The 19,211-nt window shown below is 46.7% G+C and overlaps 1 protein-coding gene and 1 non-coding gene across 3 annotated transcripts in view; one reads left to right on the forward strand and one right to left on the reverse strand.

Annotated features, from left to right (window-relative positions):
• MYZAP (myocardial zonula adherens protein) overlaps positions 1-16,743 on the reverse strand; it is a 43,309-nt gene extending 26,566 nt beyond the window's left edge. For both annotated transcript variants that reach the window (XM_060260201.1, XM_060260202.1), the window contains exons 1-4: positions 16,597-16,743; positions 9,648-9,737; positions 3,131-3,289; positions 2,306-2,398 (exon numbers count right to left, since the gene is read on the reverse strand). In XM_060260201.1, coding sequence (XP_060116184.1) covers positions 2,306-2,398; positions 3,131-3,289; positions 9,648-9,737; positions 16,597-16,677 — 423 coding nt within the window. In that variant the 5' untranslated portion in view covers positions 16,678-16,743. The remainder of the gene's footprint in view (positions 1-2,305; positions 2,399-3,130; positions 3,290-9,647; positions 9,738-16,596) is intronic.
• Positions 8,240-8,306, forward strand: TRNAP-AGG (transfer RNA proline (anticodon AGG)). The gene has a single exon. It is a non-coding gene; the product is annotated as a tRNA-Pro (tRNA).
• Positions 16,744-19,211: the final 2,468 nt, after the last annotated feature.

Genomic DNA, 19,211 nt, shown 5'->3' on the forward strand with positions numbered 1-19,211 from the left:
AAGATCATATTGGATTTATATCCCGCCCTCCACTCCGAAGAGTCTCAGAGTGGCTCACAATCTCCTTTCCCTTCCTCCCCCACAACAGACACCCTGTGAGGTAGAGGAAGATATTGGATTTATATCCCGCCCTCCACTCCGAAGAGTCTCAGAGCGGCTCACAATCTCCTTTCCCTTCCTCCCCCACAACAGACACCCTGTGAGGTAGATGAAAATATTGGATTTATATTCCGCCCTCCACTCCAAAGAGTCTCAGAGCGGCTCACAGTCTCCTTTCCCTTCCTCCCCCACAACAGACACCCTGTGAGGTAGATGAAAATATTGGATTTATATCCCGCCCTCCACTCCGAAGAGTCTCAGAGCGGCTCACAATCTCCTTTCCCTTCCTCCCCCACAACAGACACCCTGTGAGGTAGATGAAGATACTGGATTTATATCCCGCCCTCCACTCCAAAGAGTCTCAGAGCGGCTCACAATCTCCTTTCCCTTCCTCCCCCACAACAGACACCCTGTGAGGGAGATGAAGATATTGGATTTATATCCCGCCCTCCACTCCGAAGAGTCTCAGAGCAGCTCACAATCTCCTTTCCCTTCCTCCCCCACAACAGACACCCTGTGAGGTAGATGAAAATATTGGATTTATATTCCGCCCTCCACTCCAAAGAGTCTCAGAGCGGCTCACAGTCTCCTTTCCCTTCCTCCCCCACAACAGACACCCTGTGAGGTAGATGAAAATATTGGATTTATATTCCGCCCTCCACTCCGAAGAGTCTGAGCGGCTCACAATCTCCTCTACCTTCCTCCCCCACAAGAGACACCCTGTGAGGTGGGTGGGGCTGAGAGGGCTCTCACAGCAGCTGCCCTTTCAAGGACAACCTCTGCCAGAGCTATGGCTGACCCAAGGCCATTCCAGCAGCTGCAAGTGGAGGAGTGGGGAATCAAACCTGCTTCTCCCAGATAAGAGTCCGCGCATTTAACCACTACACAAAACTGGCTCCAAGAAGGAAACACCATTGATTAATAAGATGCAAGGAAATATTAACAATCGTTCAGGAGTCAAAGAAATGCAAGAACATTTATAACAGATACACCTCAGAGGAAAAAGTTGCAGATTCAAATTATTTTGCGGCTTTCCCCCACAAGGACGTTTCACCAGGAGCCAGAACCCATGAGCCATGAAACTGTGCATCAGTGGTGCTTGGAGCAGCCCCCCCTGCCGAAACAGTATCCAAAGAAGTGTGTGAAAGCCTGCTGGTTCTTCTGGTTGCCTAATGGAACTCCCCAGACCACAGTGACAGTCATTAATTTTTATAACAGCGTTTTTTATACTTCTGAATGGCCTGTGGGTCATCATAAAGACTGGCCAGAGAAACCATCTTTCACATACCACTGTGAAACTGCTCAGTGGTTTATCAGTGTTAACATACTGATCACAACATTCATTAATCAGGAATCACCAGCAGAGCACAATGGCTGCAAGGATGAGGGAGGAGCTGAACAAAGAATGTTATGGTGTGAGTAAGCACTCTATAGCAGGGGTGTCAAACTCATTTGTTATGAGGGCCAGAACTGACCTAAATGAGACGTTGTCAGGCCAGGCCGGGCTGTGTCGGGCCAGGCCTTGTGTGTGCCTATTTAAGATTAGGTAGTAGAGATATAAACTTCTTAAAGGATGCAGACAAACACAGCTAAACTTTTTTAAAACTCAAAATAAAACAAGCTTAAAACATTAGCACTTGTTGGTCTTAAAGGTGCTTTCTTTGTATTTCTCCCATGGAATCCAGGGAACTGGGCAAAGGAAGCTCTGGCTCTAACCCCCCTCACCAGGAGGGGGAGGAGCCTCAACCAATGGAGAAAATAGAGGTTTTGCTCTGTAGCTCCTGTGTGACTTTGCTTGCAAAGCAAGCTTTGATGCAGAAGGAAGCAAGAGAGGGGGAGAAGGAAGCAGATGATCGTCAGTTGCTCGGGGGCCTGATAGGAGCACTCCGGGGGCCTGGTTCGGCCCCTGAGCCAGATGTTTGACACCCCTGCTCTAGTCTCCTGCTCTTTCTAGAGCAGATGATAACTGAAGGAACAGCAGGCTCACTAAGCAAGGAAATGTCAGTCGCAGAAACAGGGTGATCATCTCCATATATTAGTTACGCTTCCTAAGAGAAAGCACCTGTGAGTCATCAGAACCAAAACAACGTCCAATACAGGAATATGTCAAATAAGACTTTCACTCCACCTCAGTTATTTCATTATCAGAAGTTGCCAACTAAAGATGATAGAAGCACTGAACGAAACAAGATATAGGGGTACTTACTGCCAGTTCATTCGAAAGCTGTTGGATTTTGCGTTTCATCTCATCATATTCTCCATACATTTTCTTTCTTGCTCTTTCTAAAGTTAATCTCACCTGAGAACAGGAAAAGTATAGTACTGAGTATGACATGGGCATCATGAGTCATGGGGTCAGCTCTGCTCAGTGCAGCACTTTCCGCCTCACCCCCCCACCCCTGTTTGCAGGCTTCCTCAGAAGCTCAGAGGAACAGCTCCTGAGAAGAGCTGAGGAAATCCACACTCCCCCCCAATGGCATTTCAGAGAGGCTGCAAAACTGAGCTCTTGAGGAGGGTTCTTAATACTGGACAAAGTGGTCTAGGAGCTTATAAGGAGTTTTAAGATGGTTTCAAAAGTGTGTCATTTTGTAAAGCTTTCTTTTAATTTTTGTGTCATCACTGACACAAAAGAGAGCCAGTTTGGTGTAGTGGTTAAGTGCATGGACTCCTAACCCGGGAGAACCGGGTTTGATTCCCCACTCCTCCACTTGCACCTGCTGGAGTGGCCTTGGGTCAGCCATAGCTCTGGCAGAGGTTGTCCTTGAAAAGTCAGCTGCTGTGAGAGCCCTCTCAGCCCCACCCACCTCACAGGGTGTCTGTTGTGGGGGGAGAAGATATAGGAGATTGTAAGCCGCTCTGAGTCTTCGATTCAGAGAGAAGGGCAGGGTATAAATCTGCAGTTCTTCTTCTGATGTATGCTGTTTTTATTGTTACCCTTTTCAGGTCCCAGATACCAGGGGAAAGGTGAGTTTACACTGTTTTAAAATGAACCAACACACTGAAGCATTTAAGCAGGAATCAAAGTACTCACATCCCTTATGTACTTCATTTCTTCTTTCAGCTGGTGCGCTGACCATCCATAGACCACCATTTCTTTGTTATGATTACTGTCGGATCTACGCACCACGCCATAGACCACACCGTGTGGGAAGTTCCCTGCGGGCAATCCATTTGTGGTCTGGTAAAGATGCTGTATAAAAACAAAAGACTTATTTTATCCTCAATAAAGGGAAAGGCAAAAGCAGGGATTACAGTATTATGTGACAAATAACTGGAATGTAGGAGGTGCTGTGGTGATGTTTGTCTCAACTGCCTTGAGATTATTCTTGCTTAAAGCCACTCCACAGACAACACCCACCAAATTTCAAACAATATTAATGCAATTAATGGGAAAATGATGATGATATTGGATTTATATCCTGCCCTTCACTCTGAATCTCAGAGTGGTTTGCAATCTCCTTTACCTTCCTCCTCCACAACAGACACCCTGTGAGGTAGGTGGGGCTGAGAGAGCTCTCACAGAACCTGCCCTTTCAAGGACAACTTCTACAAGAGCTATGGCTGACCCAAGGCCGTTCCAGCAGCTGCAAGTGGAGAAGTGGGGAATCAAACCCGGTTCTCCCAGACGAGAGACCTCTGCGCACTGAACCACCGCACCAGACTGGCTCTCAAATAAGGGTCACTCTTCCCCACTCTGTGAACTTAATTGAGAATACTGAGCATATTATTTTAGGATTTCAGTTCTAGAAAAATTTAGGCAATCTTATCTTGATCTACCCCAAACTCCATCGTCATAATATAGGTACCCACCGCACAGGCTGTTGTGTCCTAATCCTGCAGCACTGCAGAATTCAGAAGTAGCATTCCCATATCATAATACACCACAATTTATAAACCATGGTTTGATTAAACTCCAGTTTACTGTGACTTCAGAATGCAGGGTGCCCAACAAATTATTGTCCCATTAATAAACTATTAACAAAAAACATTTTATATTGTTTCAGTGAAAGCCGGCTGGAGGATTTCACTGTATGTGCGTTTATACACAGACACAACACATATTTAGAATAAATGGGGTGGCCAAGCTTGCTTAACCTAAGAGCCACATAGAACAAATGTCAGATGTTTGAGAGCTGCAAGTTAGGAAGGAAGGAAAGCAAATAGTTGGGGGAATGAGAGGTGGAAAGAAAGCCACTTTAACTTAAATGCATTCTCCAAGCTGCTGGCTGGCTTGGCGAAGTGATTTAAAGAGACAAGTGCTTTCTCCAAGCTGGCTGATGGGGCAGTGGGGGCTTTGAGAGCCACACATGTGTGAAAGAGTTGCAGTTTGGCCATCTCTGTGCTAGGTATTGATCATTTGTCTGCCAAGCTGCAGAATCCCTCTTGGTCTTCTTGACACTTACATGCAAATATTTTACACCACCTACTCTACAATATAACACAGTCATCCCATTGCATAACTGAAGCCTGACATACCTCTCATTTGAAATGTATTGTTTTTTTAAAAAACACAAGGAAAGAAAAGTCAGTTTCAATAGTAGCTGGGTGGGGATCCACATTTTAAAAAACATTTTTTCATTTCCTGGGTTAAATATTTCCTTTGGTGGTTTTGCCACTCCCCTACATGATTATTCACACTGAAGAATCATCTCTGTGAAATGCCACGGGGAAAAGTACTTTGAGCTGGGAATGACTGCCTCCACAGCGCATCTCTTTCAGGACACGTTTGGAACCAGTCAAAACACAACATTCAGCCATCCAGGGCAGGTTCTGGGGAGTGCGGGAAATCAGCATTTAAAATAAATAAATTCCACACTCTTAAGACACTCAATAATTACTGAACAGCCTGCTTGCAAAACTCTGGAAAGCATTGGAAAATGCTACCACTAAAATGCAGAAATCACTGTAAAGTCTGGCTGTTTTGATTATTGTGAATAGTGTTATTGCTATTGTTTTTGCTATAGTTTTGGGTTTGGGCTATCAGCGATTGGAGAGGGTGAGTGGGTGGCTGGTTTACAAAAAGCACTGGATAGTCTCCAACGGCCTGGAATTTCTCACTAGCCTTTGGAATGCAACAACCATCCAAGTTCAGGCGAGGGATACTTGGGACATCTGGAAGCACTTTGAAACTGAAGATAAGAGTGACAGAGCTGAGAGCCTGTTATCTATAACGAGCTGTTATACTGTTAATTGAAGCTTCAGAGTAGAGCCCCTCCACTGGATTGTGTTTACTCTTGCAGCAGGCTTCTGAGCAGCCATTTGGCCGAGAAAGAACTACAACTAGACAGGAAGATTTCTGTAAACTTTACCTTAGCTGTTATTGTAGCACAAGAAAATACCCGGTGAGCAGGGCTTTTTTTGAGGCAGGAACTTCTTTGCATATTAGGTTACACTCCCCCCTCCCATGTAGCCAATCTTCCAAGAGCTTACAGTAGGCCCTGTAAGAAGAGCCCTGTAAACTCTTGGAGGATTGGCTACATCAGGGGGTGTAAAAGGAGTTCCTACTACAAAAAAAGCTCCGCTTGTGAGCAGGACTAGAACAGGGGTGTTGGACTCGCTTGGGCTAGATCTGACATAAATGGGACTTTGTGGGGCCCGGCCACGTGTGTCATGAAATGTAATGCCAGGTAGCGGAGGTATAAACTTTATAAAGGATATTGACAAACATGCTTAAAACTCTTGCAATATTTTGTTTAAAGTGGAAAGGTGGGGGAATAGTGGGTTTGGCAATGCGATTTTTAAAATAAAGCATCAAGAAAAAGCACAAGGATCATAGCAGAAACTAAAAATATAAAATGCTCTGGGCCAGGAAAACATGAAATGGCTGGGCATTGCAAGCTTATCCCCCTGACCCCTCAGTCTACCCAGATTGGCAATGGCTCTTCAATGTAATATCCCCCTTTGACTGTGGGTTTCCAGGTGAGAGAACTCACTAGGCACCAATTCTTAGGTCCATTCAGCAGAGACAAGCTGGCTCAAAGCATCAACCCTTTATCTGCAAGGAGACAACTCCAGCAAGCAACAGCTTCAACTGGCCATACAAATGCTGGAAAGTGAAATGAGCTCTACTCCAATGACATACATTGCAGCACAAAGTTGCAAGGAAAACATGGAATGGAGCCTAGGCACAGAAACCTTAATGGAAAATCCATTCCGCATTTTCTTTGCAGCTTTGCAAGCCTAAAAGAGCTTCTTGCTGAAGCTGGCAAAGACAAGGCAGAAGGAGCTGGGAACTCTGGCAGCCTTCGAGCTTCAAAGGGTGAGGACAGGAGGGGAAGGAGGGGGGAGAAAAGAGCCTCAGGCCTGATTAAAGCCCTGCGTGGGCCAGGGGTGGCCCGTGGACCACACTTTTGACACTCTGGGATAGAAACTTCACAGTGCAATCCTAAGCAGTTAATAGTTAATGGGCTCAGAAGGGCGTACCTTGGCTTAAGGCTGCACTGCCAGTGGACCAGTTTGTAACACTGACATACAATGCCAACTATTAAGACATCTAATACATCTTTAGTCACGGCCGCAATGAGGCAGACAGGGTTTCAATAAAACATGACTGTTAACCTGTTTGGCAGGGTGATCCAGATACTGCCAGAGCAGCGCCTGCTTGACCCTATGCCTCCAAAGGAATGGAGCCCGGCACCATTTCAAACTGCACCAAGTCATTTGTGTGGATTGCAGCTGTTTCCCCATTGCTTCATGAAACGGTGGGTGTGATAATGGAGCTGTTACTAAGCTCCTGATGGTGCCTCACGTAATTTTTTAATTTAATTTTAATTTTTCAATTTATACCCTGCCCTATCCCGCAAGCGGGCTCAGGGCGGCTTACAACATTAAAACAACATTGAAACGAATCACTTCTTTGCCAGCCTTGCTTCACTGTGAATGCTGCTACAATGCCAGGGAGGGAGGGAAGCCCCCCCACGCCTAGTATACACAGCATCCTTCTTAGAGCTGCAAACAAAATGCTGAACCAGAATCATGTATATCACTTCCTGACAAAAGGGCACAATCTGAAGAGTTGCTGAAGAACCATGAAGTTGTCCCCCATCAATTTTAATTTCTATACACAGGAGCTGGGGGATTGGGGCTGTGTCAATAGAAAGAGGAAGGGGAGTTTAACCCCACCCCCAGTCGTGCCCTTTGTCTTTTGTAAATCAGCTCCCAGGCGACACTATCTGCCAGAGCAGAGAAGGAGTACAGAAAACCAGAACACAGTTTGAGCCCAGTGACACCTTTAAGACCAACACGAAAGCTCATACCTTGAATAAAAGTTCGTTGGTCTTAAAGATGCCACCGGACTCCAACGCTGTTCTGCTAACTCAGACCAACATGACTACCATACAATCAATGTTGTTCCTATAAAATGCCCCTGTCCCAACACTGCAGATCCCAGTCCAAACTGGTCTCTCCTCTTATTTGGCTGCTATTTAAAAAGTTTAGCAAGATGGGAGATCAAGAATGGGTCTCATGTAGTTTTGCAAGAGGTGTGGCTCAGGGGAAGACCCTCCACTTTGCATTCAGAAGGTCCCAGGCTCAATTCCTGACATTTCTAGTTAAAGGATCAGGTGGAGTGAAATACCTCACCCTGAGATTCTGATAAGCTGCTGCACAGGCAATACTGAACTTGATGGACTCATGGTCTGAATCAGTACAAGGCAGCTTCATGTGTTTGTGTGTTACAGAGAAGGGGCTAAGGCTCAGTGGCAGAGCATCTGCTGGGCATGCTTGAAGTTCCCAGGTTCAATCCCTGGCATCTCCAGCTAAAAGGACTCCAGGAAGCAGCTGTCAGTCTGAGTGGATGTCACTGACCTTGATGGACTGATGATCTGATTCAGTAAAGGCGGCTTTATGTGTTCAAAATTGGAAGTTCTTACTTCACAGATAAAAGAGGGCCATGGAAACTATTCAAGAATCATAGCTATCAAGACCATCACAAGCAGAAGGCAATGAGCACCAACAGTTCGAGTGACAATACAGATCTAGTAATTCTTAAGAGAAGTCAGCCCTTCAAATCCATCTGAAGTGGAATTTTGAGAAACCCCACTTTTAATGAACTTTAATGAACCAGCAAAGGCCTACCAGTGGCAAATATGAAAGTAGCAGTAATACAAGGATTGACTCCTTGTCAATCCTGGGGAGGGACGGTGGCTCAGTGGTAGAGCATCTGCTTAGGAAGCAGAAGGTCCCAGGTTCAATCCCTGGCATCTCCAAAAAAGGAACCAGGAAAATAGGTGTGAAAAACCTCAGCTTGAGACGCTGGAGAGCCGCTGCCAGTCTGAGAAGACAATGCTGACTTTGATGGACCAAAGGTCTGATTCAGTATAAGGCAGCTTCATATGTTCATATGTCCTTGGGATAGCCAATAAACAGCTTTCATCTGAACAGTTATTAGGGCACTATTCTTGTTCTGTGGCTTTATGAAGTGTCTGGATGGCTGTTTTTAAATTTTCATTAGCTGCCTTGGTTGGAAAAACAGGATATGAGGAGCAGACACAGCAAACTCTAGTTAACACTGCAGCAAGCCTAAGACTTAACCAGAGCTAAGGCCAACAATAGAGAGATAGGAGGGAAAGTTCACAATGGGCTAAGGAACTGCTGCAGGGGACAAGAGCGTTCATTTCTCTTAACAGTAGTCAAGGATGTTACATCTGCACCAGTCCTTAGCTCCTACTCTCCATCACAATGCAAAACAATAACAAAACACAGTATTTTAATTTTTACTCAAAAGGGTGAGGTGGGAATAAACTAACCCAGTAAAAGGCTATTCCAGTTGCAGAATCTATAGGTATAGCGCACATTTCTAGTGCACACGTGTGCTGGGGGTGGGGTTCGTTTTAAGTTTTAAAATGTGGTTTTTATCATGCATGTTTTGATTTATTACGTAGCTGCCTTAGTGGTCCTTAGCAACCCCGTGGCGCAGAGTGGTAAAGCAGCAGTACTGCAGTACTGTGGTCTGAACTCTCTGCTCACAACCTGAGTTCGATTCCGGCGGAAGCTGGATTCAGGTAGCTGGCCCAAGGTTGACTCAGCCTTCCATCCTTCCGAGGTTGGTAAAATGAGTACCCAGCTTGCTAGGGGGAAAGTGTAAAAGACTGGGGAAGGCAATGGCAAACCACCCCATAAAAAAGTGGGAGGTGGCGGCAGCTACAAGTATAGCGCTACTGAGTGATAGAGTGTTGGACTGGATGGGCCATTGGCCTGATCCAACATGGCTTCTCTTATGTTCTTACGTTAAAGTCTGCAGTGAAAACGCTGTGAAAATGTCACCCCAGAGTCGGAAACAACTGGTGCTTGCACAGGGGACCTTTCCTTTGTGGCCCTTGGAAAGGTAGGAAGGTGGGGTACAAATGTTGTCAATAAATAAAATAAATTTCCAGAGCCTTTGCTTAATGCACAGTTAACAGACTAATTTTTAATGTGAAAATTGCACTTGATAGACCTCTCTTGGAAATCGTGCGTGGCAATAGCAAGGGAAAAGCCACCATAGAACTAACACTTGAGTTAATGTGCTTGGATGAAGGGTCAGCAAACACTCCCCAGCCCCAACTTACCTTCCTGGTTCTTTCTGTTTTGCTTTTTCCTTCCTGAGAAAGCGAATCTTCTTCAGGGGGCAGGGTTAGACGCAGTCGACAAACATTGGCCTAGAAGAAAGACAACACTTTGTTCTCCTTGTTTTAAGAACATTCCATTCTTTGTCAGAGAGTGAAAAGTTACTTTCAAATAGATAGTTTGTCAGTCAAGGGGCAAAAACTGACAATAGAACACAAAGTCAGGGGTAATTTTATATCTCAAATGGCCAAATGCTATTGAAAGAATTGAGAGGACTCAACACAAACTGAAGGACCATCTATGATTAGCATAGTTTTTCCTCATGTCAGACTCATTACCAAATAAACCAAAACCATCACCATAGAAGACTCAAATGGGGCAATGTGTATCTGCAATTGTATAAATTAAAAAGTCAGACTTTATTTCAAAGCAATTCTGGAAGAAAGAACCACATAAGTGCTGCTTTATGCGTGACTTCGGAAGGGAGGAGCTCCCATACTGGTGCTTCGGAAAACTTCTGGACTGCTTTGAACCACCTCTTTTCAGCACAATGGAAGCCTTTAGTTTTTGGCCTGACATCCCCCCACCCCCTTATCCTTGAGAAGAGTTGGGCTACAGAACCTGGAATCTTGTTTGGTGCCACTTGAGCTGTCCTAAATAGAAGGTATAACATGGCTTCTGGTTTTAGATTTTAAAGAGAAAACTAAACACTAAGAAGGATATTGGGGTGCGGGCTCAAAAGCATGTATTGTGGCTCCTGATTGGGTAGAAAGGAAGGAAAAAAAACATTGTTTTAAATAAATAAGTTTACAAGTATTTTTTGCCGTCAAGTTGCAGACTCCATTTTCAAGGCAAGACAAATTCAGAGGTGGTTTGCCATTGCCTGCCTCTGCGCAGCAACCCAGGATTTGTTTGGTGGTTTCCTATCCCAAAACTAATCAGGGCCAACACCAGTTAGCTTCTGAGATCTGACAAGATCGAGCCAGCCTGGGCCATCCCAACTAGGGCATGTTTGAAGGGAGGAGATAATAACAATGGATATAGTTATAATACTTCTATATTAAGTATCAATGGAAAACAAATCAGCCAGCCCCTGTATAAATCGATGGTGTGGTCTCATTTGGAATACTGTGTACAATTCTGGTCACCGCACCTCAAAGATATTATAGCATTGGAAGAAATCCAGAAAAGGGCAACTAGAATGATTCAAAGAACACTTTCCCTATGAAAAAAGGTTAAAATGCTTAGGGCTCTTTAGCTTGGAGAAACGTCAACTGCGGGGTGACATGATAGAGGTTTACAAGATAATGCATGGGATGGAGAAAGTAGAGAAAGAAGTCCTTGTCTCCCTTTCTCACAATACAAGAACTCGTGGGCATTCAATGAAATTGCTGAGCAGTCAGGTTAAAACGGATAAAAAGAAGTACTTCTTCACCCAAAGGGTGATTAACATGTGGAATTCACTGCCACAGGAGGTGGCGGCGGCTACAAGCATAGCCAGCTTTAAGTTGGGGTTAGATAAAAATATGGAGCAGGGGTCCATCAGTGGCTATTAGCCATAGTGTGTGTGTATATATATATGTGTGTGTGTATATTGGCCACTGTGTGACACAGAGTGCTGGACTGGATGGGCAATTGGCCTGATCCAACATGGCTTCTCTTATGTTCTTATGTGTGACACAGAGTGTTGGTCTGGATGGGCCATTGGCCTGATCCAACATGGCTTCCCTTATGTTCCTATGATTACTTTAGTGCACGAGACAAATGTCAATTTCCCTTCCTATTTTCAGCATCAATCTGTTGCATGAACAGAGATCCCATGTGTTCCAAAACACCAGAACCATTCTATTGCAATGACAAGCATTATCTGCGGATCTCCAAATTGCATCCCCCAGGGCACTCAAAGAATGTGCACTCTTGCATGATAACAGCCTGTGTTTCCCAGCTAGTGGAAAAGCTACTTAGAGACAGATGACTGAGCGAACACTCGTTTTAATGAGATCTTACCAGAGTTTTAACACAATGCTAACACAGCCGCCAAGATCTTATCTTAATTATGAGAGTTATCAGAATAATTTAAATACTTTTAGCTGCTCGACTAATGTTTTGATAACTGCCAGTATCCAAGGTGGCAACAGAAACATCCAAGTTACTCATACCTTTGGGCCATTTCACACATTAAACAGAAACTGACCAAGAGCCATTGTGGTGTAAGGGTTAGAACAGGGGTGGCAAAACTGTGGCTTGGGAGCCACATGTGGCTCTTTCACACATATTGTGTGGCTCTTGAAGCCCCCACTGACCTGCTGGCCTTCTTGGCGAAGGTATTTCTCTTTAAGCTGGTGGCATAGAGAATGCATTTAAAGTTAAAGCTGCTTTCTTTCCACCTCTTTCTCCCTCTCCATCTATTTTCCTTCCTTCCTTCCCTTGCAGCTCTCAAACATCTCATGTTTTTTCTATGTGGCTCTTACGTTAAGTAAGTTTGGCCACCACTGGATTAGAACATTAGATTAGCATCTGGGAGACCCAGGTTCAAATCCCCACTCTCCCATGAAAACTCACTGGGTGACCTTGGAGCAGTCAGAGCCTCTCAGCCTCAACCATTTTAAAGGGTTGTTGTGTGGATAAAATGGAGGTGAGAAGAATTATGTAAACCACTTTGGATCCCTGCTGGGGCGAAAGGCAGGGTACAAATTAATTTAAAAAATGCATAAACAAACTCAGGTCACTGCAGAAAATACAAGCCACAGCCAACTGTTTCCTGGAAAACTGCTGGAAACAGCATCTGTACAACAACAAAAATAAATATGCTTTCAACGCTACCCTAAAAACACCCTGCCTAAGCACTACTCTAACCCAACAGAACTTGAAACATGACCATCCACAAGCCACTTAAGCTGGTATACCTGAATTCAAGTCACTTTGTGGAGTGATCCAAAACAGAGTTAGACAATTCTAAGCCCATTTGGAGTACTGCATAGTCACCACACCTCAAAAAAGATATTATAGCACTGGAAAAAGTGCAGAAAAGGGCAACTAGAATGATTAAAGGGTTGGAACACTTTCCCTATGAAGAAAGGTTGAAACGCTTGGGGCTCTTTAGGTTGGAGAAATGTCGACTGAGGGGTGACATGATAAGATTATGCATGGGATAGAGAAGGTAGAGAAGGAAGTCCTTTTCTCCCTTTCTCACAATACAGGAACTTGTGGACACTCAATGAAATTGCTGAGCAGTCAGGTTAGAACGGATAGAAGGAAGTCCTTCTTCACCCAAAGGGTGATTAACACGTGGAATTCACTGCCACAGGAGGTGGTGGCAGCTCCAAGCGTAGACAGCTCCAAGAGGGGATTGGATCAACATATGGAGCAGAGGTCCATTGGTGGCTATTAGCCACAGTGTATTATTGGAACTCTGTCTGGGGCAGTGATGTTCTGTATTCTTGGTGCTTGGGGGGGCAACAGTGGGAGGGCTTCTGGTGTCCTGAACCCACCTGGTTTTTTGGTGCCCTAATGGCACCTGGTTTTTTGGTCACTGTGTGACACAGAGTGTTGGACTGGATGGGCCACTGGCCTGATCCAACATGGCTTCTCTTCTGTCTGGGGCAGTGATGCTCTGTATTCTTGGTGTTTGGGAGGGGCAACAGTGTGAAGACTTCTAGTGCCCTGACTCCGCTGGTGGACCTCCTGATGGCACCTGGTTTTTTTGTGACACAGAGTGTTGGATTGGATGGGCCACTGGCCTGATCCAACATGGCTTCTCTTATGTTCCCATTGATTTCAATGGACTTGAGAGTAACTCAGTTTAGAATGGCAGCACAGTTCTTTGATTTCAGCTGTGAATAAAATAAAGGTCAAGATGATCAGCTTCAGGAATTTAACTTAATGGGCAGACTCACTCATGAAATAATGTGGTTTGATCACAGTGTTTGGACTTGCAGCTAAAAATACATATTGGGAAGTGTCAGAAAGAGCTTTCAGATGAAATAGAGAATATTTAAAGCCTCAAGGCCTTGATCCATCCAGCTCCCGATGTGTGCATTTGGTACCATGTAGCAGTTAGCATCTGTGTCAGTGCCATGGACAGAATCTGTTACCACAGATTTCCTTTCCTGGATTAGGTACAATCCTCTGGAACTTTTCCTGTGCACCAGTCCCTCAGAAATTCATGGGAGATGCACAGGAAAACAGTAGCCATTCACTTCCATGGAGTGCTCACAGCAAAATTTTACAACAGATTATATCCTGAAATCCTCAAGAAGAGCCTAGGAATTTTTCTTCTATGTTTTTTCCCTCCAAACTACATGCAACACATTATGCGTTCCTGAAAAGATTCCCTTCTCCTATGTAAAGTTTTACTGACACAGTATCTTCTGAGGAACAATAATTTGCAAACCATATGTCTGTTTCTACGTAAGTGGAAAGTGAATAGCTCCGGGCACACCTCCTGTTTGGTGAAATGCTTCTCATTTTTGTACAGAGATCAGGGTGTTCCTTAAAGGAAGTCTTTGTGAGGAGCCCAGTCTTCTGCATAAATCCTTGCTGATTTGGTTCTGTAGAACATAAATAGGGGGAACTTAAGCCTGCTTTGATGAGGGACTGCATTCAGGATATGTTCCTTGGAAAGGCTGATTGTTGCCTTCCCCCTTTGTTGCCCTTCAGAGAAAAAAGTCACAAAAATTAATCAACAGAGTGCTCAGGGGTGGTCTTAGCCAATGGACAGTAGGGACAGCTGCCCTGACCTGCACAAAGGAGGAAGCCCAACTGCCCAAGGCATTCCCTAAGGCAGGGGAAAGAAGAGCCAGTCTCTGTCAGCACTTCCACCTGCCTCATCTGGGGCAGGGCAGCTGGCTTTGGGCAGCAGCAGAGGCACCTTGCAAGGTATTGGGGGGGAGGCATGCCTTGCTTGGCCCCAGTGAGAAGGTGGCAGTGATTCTGGAACTCCCTCCTGGATTTTTGCCCAGGGCTCCAGAATCTGTACAACCACCCCTGGCAGTGCCAATGATACAACCACCTCATGAGAAGTCTTTGAACAAAGTTAGATTTCAGTGGCACCTTTAAGATGGGAGAAATCTTTCTTAGGATTCTGAAATGCAGCTTCAAGGAAACCTACACACAATTTTGAAAAGGAATAACTGGTCACACAAATACAAGAACTGTCCTGTCTCTACAAGTAATGCACCTGTTTGGGGTGGCAACAAATCAGTCTGACACTGGAACCTACACATCCCCCCAATGCACTGCAAAAGACAGTTTCTCAAACTGCACAGGGCATTTGCTAATGGCAGCAAGAATAAACACACACATCCTCTCTCAGCCTTTCTGTTAATCTGCTTCTTATCTCATCCAAAGAAGCCTGCAGTAATTTGCTCTCTGTAACTTGCTCTAACCAGACAAGCATTAAGCTTCATGCCAGAAATAAATACAGAATTTGAGAGAAAGAGAAACCAGGATGCATTTAGATCTTATCTAGCAAGGTGGAGAGCTGGAAGCCCTTGGAGAAAAAAGGTTCAGCAGCTTGGAAAGGAAGGGCAGTTCCTTCCTTCCAAGGACCATAAGGGAGGCTGTGTTGTATCATGGCAGTGCCCCACGAAAAGTCCTTGCACTTCAAAAGGAATCCTGGGCCCAGCTCCTGAGGAGTCCACGTGATGGTAAGAATTCCACAATGTTGAACATATATGAACATCATATATGAACCCAGGGACCATCAAGAGGTTCTCCAGCAGGGCCAGAACCCCAGAAGCACCCAAGCACCAAGAATACAGTGCATCACTACTCCAGACATAAGAGACGCCATGTTGGATCAGGCCAATGGCCCATTCAGTCCAACACGCTGTGTCATACACTGGCCAAAACCCAGTGGTCATCAGGAGGTCCACCAGTGGGGCCAGAACTCCAGAAGCCCTCCCAGTGTTGCTTCCTCGCAAGCACCAAGAAGACACAGCATCACTGCCCCAGAGAGAAGAACATAAGAGAAGCCATTCTGGATCAGGCCAGTGGGCCATCGAGTCCAACACCCTGTGTCATACAGGACCCAAAACCCGGGTGCCCTCAGGAGGTCTACCAAAGAGGCCAGAACGCCAAAGAAAACCCACTGTTGCCCTCCCATCACCAAGAAGACAGTGCATCACTGCCCCCAGAAAGCATGTTCCAGCTATACCTTGTGGCTCAGGGTCACTGAAGAGACGTGCTGCTTTACTCCCATACCAGCCTTGTGAGGTAGGCGAGGCTGAGAGGCTGGAGGCAGCCCCAAGACTCCAACATAGGCCCAACGCCCCAAGAACCATATGAAGCCAGCTGCAGGTATCCCAAAGTGAAAGCAACGTCTTTAGGGTGGGCAGGCAGGCCATCCACTGGTTCTCTCCCCCTTCACCCTCCCCCCCCTCAGGCTTTATTCCCTCCCCCACAAACCATCCTTCAGAGGTTGCCACTTCAGAAACCATTAGAATCATAGTTGGAAGGGACCTCCAAGGTGATCTAGTCCAACCCCCTGCACAAGGCAGGAAACTCACAAACCCCTCCCCCTAAATTCACACAGGAACCTCACTGCTTTGTTCACTTCACTTACACCCCCTCTTTTCTCCCCAAGGCAGTTCAGCAGCATTCTCCTGTCCTCCAATCCCACCCCCCTCACAACAGCCCTGTGTGGTAGGCGAGGCTGAGAGCGTGTGACTGGCCCAAGGCCTTCCAGCCAGCTTCCATCGTGGCCCAGAGGGGATTTGAGCCGGGGGGGGGGGCTTTCTACATCCTGCCCGTCGAGACGAGAACCGCCATCTCCCTAGCCCGCCTCGAGGGCCTGCTCCTCCGAGGACTGCGCATGCTCCGGACGCCCGAGGCCCCCCACGCTCCCTTCCCGCCTTTTTCTCCCGCGGCGGCCAACTCCGCGCCGCGCATGCGCCCCTCACTCTCTCCCCTCGCGCCTGAGGTGAAACCGGGTTCTCGCCTCCTCCTCACCCGCCTCCTGCCGGGCTCGCCGTCCTCCGGCTTCTTGGGCGTGGTGGTGGTGAGCGAGACGCCGGAGCTGTAGCGCAGCATCGCTCCCGCCGGCCGCCCGGGCTCCGTCGCCGCCTCGTCCGCTCTGCTCTGCCGCAGCTCCAGCCGCCGGCCACTGAGGAAGGAGGGCGGGCGGGCGGGGCCGGGCCTGGGCGGGGAAGCGGGCAAGGCCCAGCCCCTTGGAAGGCAGGCAGGCAGGGGGGGGGGGTGGAAGGGGGAGACTCCTCCAAAGGACAGCCTTCTGGTATCACCCTGACAACCAGGCACCCGCCCTCTGCGCCTAAATAACTATGGCAACAGCCCAGGCCTGGAAAGGTGCAAGGAAAGGAAATCCTGGGCCGGCTCCCGAGGAGTCCACTGATGGTAAGAATTCCACAGCGTTGAACACATGAAGCTGCCTCCTACTGAATCAGACCACCCTGGGTCCATCAAAGTCTGTATTGCCTGCTCAGACTGGCAGCGGCTCTCCAGGGTTTCAAGCTGAGGTTTTTCACACCAATTTGCCTGGACCCTTTTTTGGAGATGCCGGGGATTGAACCTGGGACCTTCTCCTTACCAAGCAGATGCTCTACCACCGAGCCACCGTCCCTCCCCCACATTAAGTTGTTTTGTACAATAGACTTGGAACACTACTTTTATATGTATGTGTGTGTGTACACACACACACACATATATTGGCCACTGTGTGACACAGAGTGTTGGACTGGAGGGGCCTTTGGCCTGATCCAACAGCGCTTCACTTATGTGACACAGAGTGTTGGACTGGATGGGCCACTGGCCTGATTCAACATGGTTTCTCTTATGTGACCCAGAGTGTTTGGCTGGATGGGCCACTGGCCTGATCCAACATGGTTTCTCTTATATTCTTATGTGACACAGAGTGTTGGACTGGATGGCCATTGGCCTGATCCAACATGGCTTCTCTTCTGTTCTTTTGTGACACAGAGTGTTGGACTGGATGGGCCACTGGCCTGATCCAACAGGGCTTCTCTTCTGTTCTTACGTGACACAGATTGTTGGACTTTATGGGCCATTGGCCTGATCCAACAGGGCTTCTCTTATGTGACACAGAGTGTTGGACTGGATGGGACATTGGCCTGATCCAACATGGCTTCTCTTATGTTCTTATGTGATACAGAGTATTGGACTGGAGGGGCCATTGGCCTGATCCAACAGGGCTTCTCTTCTGTTCTTACGTGACACAGATTGTTGGACTTGATGGGCCATTGGCCTGATCCAACATGGCTTCTCTTATGTGACACAGAGTGTTGGACTGGAGGGGCCATTGGCCTGATCCAACATGGCTTCTCTTATGTTCTTATGTGACACAGAGTGTGGGGCTTGATGGGCCATTGGCCTGATCCAACATGGCTTCTGTTATGTTCTTATCTTCCCTCGTTTGGATAGAAGCTTTGACCAGCTTTCCAACAATATCAGCATGGCAAGACTCCACAATTTTTGGCACACAATTAAGTTCCACAGTTAAGACCTGTAAACTGAAACTTAACCAGTAAGAGTTGCCAGAGGTCTCTACCAGGCACAGCCATACATGTGCACAAACACACAAAATACCAACCCCCCTCCCCACACACACAAGTTAGGTGGGTGGGACCATTGAGGGAATGCTGAGTTCCTGAGCAGCCTCTTCCCATGCTCCATAGCCCCATTAGCATCTGTAATGGAGTAGTACTTTTTGCTGAGATACATATCATGTGATAGTTTCACTGTTACTGTAGTACTGATGCTCCTGCACATGGAGTATTTACCATGTGTAATAGCTTTGTCCCATCTGAGGAAGGGAGCTGTGCCTCTTGAAAGCTCATACTCCTAAAATCTTGTTGGTCTCTAAGAAGACTGCAGATATATACCCCGCCCTTCTCTCTGAATCAGAGACTCAGAGCGGCTTACAATCTTCTATATCTTCTCCCCCCCCACAACAGGCACCCTGTGAGGTGGGTGGAGCTGAGAGGGTTCTCACAGCAGCTGCCCTTTCAACGACAACTCCTACTAGAGCTCTGGCTGACCCAAGGCCATTCCAGCAGCTGCAAGTGGAGGAGTGGGGAATCAAACCTGGTTCTCCCAGAAAGAGTCTGCACACTTAACCACTACACCAAACTGGCTCTCTAAGGTCTTGAATCCAGCAGTTAACATGTGCAATGTGTTAAGAGACACTAGGTCCTCAAGGAGGGGCAGCAGCAGGTAGCGTGACATTTGGGGGTGCACTGCTGTTTGTGGAAGCAGCCACAAGAGAACATTAAACTGCTTGTATTTAGGCTGATAGATCGCTGTCCCTTCCCCATATTTCAAGTGTATTAAACTGGACCAATGTAAAACGCCATTCACTGAAATTCTCCCTATGTATTACAAGGTCACTGGGTTGTGCCTATGCGCATTACAAGGACTTTGAATTAGACAAGCGACTTCTCTTCTGGGAACTCAGTTCCCAGGCATGCAGGGGCCCAATTTGGGAGAGGAAAAATAAGCCCCTTTCCCCTGTGCTTTTCCTCCCAACCTGGTTCTGGGGCCATTTCTCTTGGGGAAATAGTTTGTCCTCTTGGGGAAATAGCTGTGTACCT

This window comes from Heteronotia binoei, chromosome 19 (genome assembly GCF_032191835.1).
Source record: "Heteronotia binoei isolate CCM8104 ecotype False Entrance Well chromosome 19, APGP_CSIRO_Hbin_v1, whole genome shotgun sequence".
Taxonomy (NCBI): Eukaryota; Metazoa; Chordata; class Lepidosauria; order Squamata; family Gekkonidae; genus Heteronotia; species Heteronotia binoei.